At 33.4% G+C, this 9,190-nt stretch overlaps 1 protein-coding gene across 1 annotated transcript in view; it reads right to left on the bottom strand.

Moving 5' to 3' along the window:
* Positions 1-7,080: 7,080 nt before the first annotated feature.
* The window catches only part of LOC143235775 (cadherin-86C-like), a 97,954-nt gene continuing 95,844 nt past the window's right edge, over positions 7,081-9,190 (bottom strand). The window contains exon 17 of the mRNA XM_076473977.1: positions 7,081-8,659. Coding sequence (XP_076330092.1) covers positions 7,984-8,659 — 676 coding nt within the window. The 3' untranslated portion in view covers positions 7,081-7,983. The remainder of the gene's footprint in view (positions 8,660-9,190) is intronic.

Below are 9,190 nucleotides of genomic sequence, written 5' to 3'. Positions count from 1 at the left end.
ATATAATTAATATATATATTTACACACCTTTTTACTTGTGATGTGTACAACATGATATATTTAATATATATTACACACCTTTTTACTTGTGATGTGTACAACATGATATATTTAATATATATTACACACCTTTTTACTTGTGATGTGTACAACATGATATATTTAATATATATACACCTTTTACTTGTGACACATGATATTTAATATATATTACACACTTTTTACTTGTTGTACATGATATATTTAATACATACTCTTCAAAAAAGAAACGTAAAGGGATATTTTTTATTTTAAAGAGAAATATATGTAATAACGTTACAAGGTCAGAGTATGTGATGTTACACGTGTTAAGGCACTGATTGTCAGACCAAAATGACAATAAAAGTTGTGCACTTTGAAAACGGATGAAAACATCTGATTTTTCGCCAAAACGCATTCGTGTCCAATAAATTTGTTTGAGAGATCTGCATGTTCTGCACGTGCAACATATGCAAAATCCCTATAAAAGTGACGGGTTCTCGGTTTCCATAGCTCAGTGTTAAGCCACCGACATGCAATACAGTTACACCAAGACTGACAGAAGCACAAACGCAACAACGCCATTGGTCGCTTGGAAGCAAGCGTATCTCGATCAGATGTTGCCAGAGCTGTGAATGTCCACCCAAGCACCATCACAAGGCTATGGAATCGTCACCAACAACATGGATCAACTCGTGACCGTCCACGACCTGGCAGATCTTGTGTGACCATGCCCACACAAGATCGCTACATCCGGTTACGTCACCTTCGGGATAGGACCACCACTGCGATGTCTACTGCCTCAACTATACCAGGGCTGCGTAGGATTTCCGATCAGACCGTACGCAACCGTCTACGAGATTCTTAGGCCCCATGTGCAACCCATCATGGTGAACGTCAACTACGTTTTTCAACATGACGACACCTGTCCTCAAACAGCCCGACTCACCACTGTCTTCTTGAGACACCACAACATCAACGTTCTTCCCTGGCCCTCCAGATCACCAGATTTAAACCCCATCGAACATCTTTGGGACGAGTTGGACCGACGTCTGACGGTGACAACCTCAACCGCACTGTACCTCAACTTGCAGCAACTTTGCAGGCTGAGTGGACAGCCATTCCACAGGATGTAATTCGTCTTCTCATCGCTTCCATGCACAGGAGATGCCAAGCAGTTATTGATGCTCACGAGGGGCATACTCGTTATTGACATTGAGTGACGTTAAACGTCAACAAGTGAGCGTAGACTTTGCCTTTTCAGACTTTGGATGTTCAGCAGTGAATGTGCAAAGTTTCACCTATGTCATACAGAACTACCCGGAATAAACTTGTTAACAATTTGTCTCATATTTTGCCTTTTGCCTTTCTTTTTTTTGAAGAGTATATATTACACACCTTTTACTTGTGATGTGTACAACATGATATATTTAATATATATTACTTTATAGATTTAATAGATAATCTGTTATTTCACTTGTTTATGATCTTCTTGCTATCTCCTAACTTAGAATATCTTTTTAAATATGTTCCTTATAGTGTTAAAGAACAGAGAGAAAGGAGTCCCAGTGAGGATGTTTGCCCAAACTCAGTTCTAGATTAGTTACTCCTGGATTTCTCATAAGGTGTTTCAAGTTTTAATGTGCTTCAATAACATAATTCTATTTTTATAGTCATATTAATATTGTTATGTTTTCAAAGAAGTGCTTAAAAATACGTTTACTTTTAAACTTTTCTAATTTTCCTGAAAAGCTTTTCAGTTGATGTTTGTAAGAAATGTTAATAAAGATGAAATATTACAAGGTTGGATAATGCCTCTAATTTATCTATATAATTAGGAGATAGTGAACAAAATTGTCCACCTGAATTGGAATACCATGAAAAAGGACCTCTACAGAACTTGTGTATGTTGAAAGTAAGTTTACTCATTTAATAGATGTGCATTGTAAATGCCTCTCTGTTGAGATCCCACGTAAGTAATTAACAATGAAGTAGGTTCTATGAACACTGACATTTAAGATGTTTTACTGACAGGATCTTTCACTTTAATGTAGCCACCATGGACACATTATCACGGTTAACAGGAAATAATTGCTTACATTGAAAAAATAAATAAATGCTACAGCCAAATGTTTAACAGAAACGAGTGTACAAAGTTGATAAACACAAGACTATCAGTCTTGTATAAAGTTGACAAACATAAGACATTCAGTCTTGTACAAAGTTAATAAACACAGGACTATCAGTCTTGTACAAAGTTGATAAACACAGGACTATCAGTCTTGTACAAAGTTGATAAACACAGGACTATCAGTCTTGTACAAAGTTGATAAACACAAGACTATCAGTCTTGTACAAAGTTGATAAACACAAGACTATCAGTCTTGTACAAAGTTGATAAACACAAGACTATCAGTCTTGTACAAAGTTGATAAACACAGGACTATCAGTCTTGTACAAAGTTGATAAACACAGGACTATCAGTCTTGAAAAGAACATAATACATGTTTCTCCCAGGGTCCACATTACAGAGAAATTTGTTTTTACAAAAATGGAAAGTACGTTTTTGTCCACACAAAAATCTTGACAAAGCATATTCGTTAAAAACGTTTCTATAATGAAATAACAATAAACAGACATACTATAGTTCAGTTTAGTATGTAAAACGTGTCTGTAAAATAAAGAATATAACTTGCATTCTTCAAAATGTAAGAGAAATACTGACAATGTAAGTATTTAAATAAATCACAAAAAATATTATATGAAAACAACAAATCAGTTTAGTGAACAAACTAGAAAATTCAAACTCAATATAATTTTTCTATTTCATGTAATGTCTGTCTCAGGTATAATTTTCACCTTCATTTCTAAAGACCATTGAGAATGTTAAGCAAACCATAAATTAATTACTTATATTTCTATATACAAGGCACATGTTAATTTTTCAGTTTTTCACTCTATATAAAACGACACAAAATGTCAATTCCACACCTTCCTACAATAGCTACTTATAAACTTTTCCTTTACAAGCTAAATTATTCAACCCATTGCATCGATAATTCAAGAAATAGGTATCTTATTATTATTTTAAGATAACAAAACAACCAACATTAATTTGAAGTAAGTTTAGAGAATTAACTTATTTCATAAAATGAATTATTTATGATATGTACATCACAAGAACGTAATTCCATATCGAAAAGACCACTTAAACATTGACTTCAGTTACTGTATCAGTATTCAACTAAATATATGTTCAGTTTATCTCGTATTACTATTTCTATAAAATAAATATGTTCAGTTTTATCTTGTATTACCACTTCAATTAAATATAGAGGTTCTGTTTATCTTATATTACCACTTCAAAAAAATATATATATATTCAGTTTATCTTAATCACAGATCTACAACTAAACAGGTAACAGTTCTAATAGGACATCAAGCAGTAAAACAAATACATACATGCTCAAAATTTACACACTTAGCAGGCACGTATATCACTGGTTGGCCATTATAAACCATTATGAATGTATTACAACATAATCGTAAGGTGAGAGTTCTACAAAAGACTGGCCAGAATAAACCATTAGGTAAATATTACAACATAATCTTGTCCCCCCTGATAGAGTGGTAAGTCTACAGATATACAACTCTAACATCAGGAATTCAATTCTCCTTGGTGGACACAGAAGATAGCCCCATGTGGCTTTGTTATAAGAAAAACACTCATACAACAATCTTAAAGTGAATATTATACTAAGAGTAGATAGTATAAAGAACTAGATAAATATTACAACATAGCTTTAAGATGAAAGCTTTACTAAAAGTTGACCAGTATAAAACACTAGACAAATATTACAACGTAACTTTAAGGTGAAAGTTTAATTAAAGGTTCTTGGAATAAACCACTGGATAAATATTACAACATAACTTCACGTTGAAAGTTTAAATAAAGGCTGGCTGGAATAAACCACTACATAAATATTACAACATAATCATAGATGAATTCATAATTTTTATGTTTTCTAGTTGATCATGGTCATCTTGGTTACAGGTAAAGAAACCACTTGTTTCTGTATTTAACCCTGGTCACTAACATCTTCTCTCCATGTAGATGAATTATTAATTTATGTTTTGTAGTTGATCATGGTCATCTTGGTGATGTGAAGACATACCATTTCTTTCTTTATTTTGCTTTTGTTCACCATCATCCTCATTCCATGTAGATGAATTAACAATTTTTGTGTTTTCTAGTTGATGATGTTTATCTTTGTAATGAATAAACATACCATTTGTTTCTCTATTTTGAGCCTGTCCACCATCATCTTCTCTCCATGTAGATGAATTACAAATATTTGTGTTTTCTAGTTGATCATGGTCATCTTGCCAATAGGTAGACAAACCATTTGTTTTAGTATTTTGAACCTCTTCACCATTATCTTCTCTCTATGTAGATTAATAATTAATTTTTATGTTTTCTAGTTTATCATGGTCAATTTGGTGAAAGGTAGACATACTATTTGTTTCTCTGTTTTGAACCTGTTCACCATCATCTTCTCTCTGTGTAGTTGAGTTTTTAATTTGTGTTTTCTAGTTCATCATGGTCATATTGGTGATGGGTAGACATACCATTTGTTTCTGTTATTCTTCCATTGTATTCCACCATCTTCTCTCCATATAGATAAATTATTAATATTTGTGTCTTCTAGTTGATCGTGGTCATCTTGGTTATAGGTACTGAAACCACTTGTTTCTATATTTAAACCTGATCACTATCATCTTCTCTCCATGTACATGAATTATCAATTTTTGTGTTTCCTAGTTGATCATGGTCATCTTCGTGATGCAAAGACATACGATTTGTTTCAGTACTTTAAACCTGTTCACCATCACTTTCTCTCCATGTAGACGAATTATTAATTTTTGTGTTTTCTATTTGATCATGGTCATCCTGGTGATGAGTAGAAAACCGTTTGTTTCTCTGTTTTAGACCTGTTCACCATCATGTTCTTCTATGTAGATGAATTAATAATTCTTGTGTTTTCTATTTGATCATGGTCATCTTGGCAATAAGTAGAAACACCATTTGTTTCAGTATTTTGAACCTTTTCACCATCATCTTCTCTCCATATAAATGAGTTATTAATTTTTTGTGTTTTCTATTTGGTGATGTGTTGGCATAGCATTTGTTTCAGTACTTTCAACCTATTCACCATCATCCTCTCTTTATGTAGATGAATTATTAATTTTTGTGTCTTCTCTTTTATCATGGTCATCTAGGTGATGGGTAGACATACCATTTCTGTCAGTATTTTGAATCTGTTTACCACGATTTTATCTTGATATAGAAGAAATATTAATTTTTTGTGTTTATTAGTTGATGGTGGTGATCTTCACAATAGGTTGACATGCTATTTGTTTCTCTCTTTGAACCTCTTCATCATGATATCCTCTCCATGTAAACGAATTATTAATTTGTGTTTTGTAGTTGATCATGGTCATCTTGGTGATGTGAAGATATACCATTTCTTTCTGTGTTTTGCCTTTGTTCTCCATCATCTTCTCTCCATGTAGATGAATTATCAATTTTTGTATTCTCTAGTTGATTATGGTCATCTTGGTGATGGACAGAGATACCATTTCTTTCTGTATTTTGCCTTTGTTCGCCATCATCTTCTCTCCATGTAAATGAATTATCAATTTTTGTATTCTGTAGTTGATTATGGTCATCTTGGTGATGGATAGAGATACAATTTGTTTCAGTATTTTGAACCTGTTAGCCATCATCTTCTCTCCATATAGATGAATTATTAATTTTTTTTTGTTTTCTAGTTGATCATGGTCATCTTGGTGATGGATAGAGATACCATTTGTTTCAGTATTTTGAACCTGTTCATCATGATCTTCTCTCCATGTAGATGATTTATTAATTTTTTTGTTTTCTAGTTGATCATGGTCATCTTGGTGATGGATAGAGATACCATTTGTTTCAGTATTTTGAACCTGTTCACCATGATCTTCTCTGCATGTAGATGATTTATTAATTTTTTTGTTTTCTAGTTGATCATGGCCATCTTGGTGATGAATAGAGATACCATTTGTTTCAGTATTTTGAACCTGTTCACCATGATCTTCTCTGCATGTAGATGATTTATTAATTTTTTTTGTTTTCTAGTTGATCATGGCCATCTTGGTGATGGATAGAGATGCCATTTGTTTCACATTTTGAACCTGTTCACCATGATCTTCTCTGCATGTAGATGATTTATTAATTTTTTTGTTTTCTAGTTGATCATGGCCATCTTGGTGATGGATAGAGATACCATTTGTTTCAGTATTTTGAACCTGTTTACCATGATCTTCTCTCCATGTAGATGAATTATTAATTTTTTTTGTTTTCTAGTTGATCATGGCCATCTTGGTGATGGATAGGGATACCATTTGTTTCAGTATTTTGAACCTGTTCACCATGATCTTCTCTCCATGTAGATGATTTATTAATTTTTTTGTTTTCTAGTTGATCATGGTCATCTTGGTGATGGATAGAGATACCATTTGTTTCTGCATTTTGAACCTGTTCACTGTCATCTTTTCTTGCAGTTGACAGATTATCTTCCTCTGGCTTCTCTATTTCTTTGTGGTCACCTTGGCTATGTGTAAACAAACCATAAGTTTCTGTTCTTTGTCTTTCTTCACGATTACCCTGTTCTTTTATTTTTGGATTATTTCTTTCATCAGTCTGTAGTTGAACATTTCGTCCCTGAGTTTGAATAGACAAATTATATTCCTCTGGCTTTTCTAGTCCTTTATGTTCATCTTGGCTATGTGTAGACAATCCATTTTGTGATTTATTATCACCTAGCATTTCATTTTTTTTTGATCTAAGTTGTGGAAGTGGTTTACTCTCCTCAAAGTTATTGCCAAATTGTTCTTCATTGGAACAAGTCAGATGTCCATGAAAGTGTTCGTTGGATCCCTTATGGTTTAAATCATCTAGACATTGATCATAATTATTTACTGAGGCACCTCCTGATGGTTTGTTTGGCCAGGGGTGATAAGAGGTGCCTCTCGATACACTAAAAAAATTATTACTATTATTTTCTTTTTTTTGTTCAACATGTAAATTGATATTATTACCTTGATGTGTAACATGGTTTTCTTTAACAACGTGCATCTCACTAGTGGAGTCCTGAGGCTGAATAGTGTTCATAAATGAGTTCTGTATTTCTCTACTGGTAATAGGTTGATTTGATAAATTACTAGAGCTTACAGGATTTGGTTCACTCTTTTGGTTAATACTTTCATCTGTCTGATGTTTGGAGTGGTTTTCATTATCCATTCTAACAATTTTTGTTTTGTTCATCTCATCTTTTGCAGAATTCTTGTTATTCTTTGGGCATTGGTCCATTTCGTTATTAGAATATCTGTATTCTGTAATTATTTCCTTTTGCATAAGAATAGGATTAACTGAGGTGTCTTGCATATTTCCTTGAATAACATCTTCAAGTTTCTGTTGACCAGAATAATTTTCAACATATACTGTCTCATTATCTTGGCTTGTTCTAGTTTTGTCTTCCTGATTTTCTGCAGAACTCTGGTTGTTCTGTGAGCATTGGTCCACTTTATTATTAGAATATCTATATTCTCTAATTATCTCTCTTCGAGTCATGTTAGGGTTAGTTGATGGCTCATTACAATGCATGGCATCATTTGATGTCATCTGATAACTGTTGATTCTTTGATAGGAACGATTGACGTCAGGTGGTTGCTGTTTATATTCACCATAAACCAGGGTAATTCTGTCTTGTGGCTCCAACTGTTGGTGAATGTTTTCCCGTTGTTCTGTTACATGAAAAGTGTTTTGAATGCCAGAGTTACATTGAGGTTTTTCATTTTCTTCAAATCTTTTAACAAAGCGCTGCTCAACCTCAAATTTGTCTCTCCAGCAAGAGTCTTCACCATGTATTATTTGACTTCTACCTTTTCTTCTGGCATAGTAAAGTTACCATTCTCAGCTGCTTGAGTTCTGCCGTATTGTACTGGTCGACTAAACATATCTCCATCCACGTTGGGTATGTAGACATCACTGTTGGTTCTGTGATATCTAGAAAACTTAAGCTGTTGATCTCTAGGATCTGACTCATCCCTGTATACAATCTTTCTGGGCTGATGTAATGCATCATATGATCGAGAATCTCTTTGTTCTTGTCTGTCTCTGATGCTCTCTTGCTGACTAACACTACGAAAAACCTCTTCTTCATCAGCTTCACCTCTGTACCTTAAAGTATGAACTTCAGGGTCATGAATAGGACTTTTAATATAAAGAATTTCTGTTCTTCTTGGTTTATTGCTGTCATCAAATTGATAAGCCCTGTACCTATCTCCATCTTTCCACTGACCATTCTTTATGTTTCTGTGAACAACATAGTAATTTCCTACTTGTTGGCCACCAGTTATGTCTCTTGGCAACTCTGTATATCTGATCCGGTCATCTGGTGATACTAATCTTCTTTCATGATATACCCTCTCTACTCGTTCATGCCTGTAATCCCTATGGTTGTCCATACCGCCTCGTCTGTGATTGGGTGAGATCTGGCTGTATTTCCACACACGAGCTTCATCTTCATGCCATGGCTCTTTTCTGACACAAAATGTGAAAAAATGAAGTTTTTTATAAGAGCCAACACAAAAATATTTTATCTTCATATGCATTAGGTTTATTAAATATAATATTTTTTTATGTTTGTAGATAGTTGTTCACTTTCCTGGTTACAAAGTGTATTAAATATAATAATTTTATACATGTTTGTAGATATAATAATGTTTGGTGTGACAGGGATTCAGACTTGCAACCCTCGGATTATGAATTGAATGCCTTAACCACCTGACTGTGCTGAGCCTTTAATGATAATGATGCAGCTTTATATTATACAAAGTTCTAAACTATAGACTGAAATCAGTGTTAGCAAAACATTAAGAGGAAAATTGTGCTAATAATGTATTAGATATGCACAAATAATTATACACCTTCATTCTCATTGTATAAAATAAATATCCTTTTTCATCATTGTTAACAGTGACAAACAAGCGTTTTTACGATATATTTTGGTCACAATTGTTGACAGTGACATAGACATTTTGTATGACATATTCTGTTTAAAGCTGATTTTAG

This window comes from Tachypleus tridentatus, chromosome 12 (genome assembly GCF_004210375.1).
Source record: "Tachypleus tridentatus isolate NWPU-2018 chromosome 12, ASM421037v1, whole genome shotgun sequence".
NCBI classification, from domain to species: domain Eukaryota; kingdom Metazoa; phylum Arthropoda; class Merostomata; order Xiphosura; family Limulidae; genus Tachypleus; species Tachypleus tridentatus.
The sequence above is the reverse complement of the archived record's forward strand: the minus strand, read 5'-3'. Positions and strand labels throughout refer to the sequence as shown.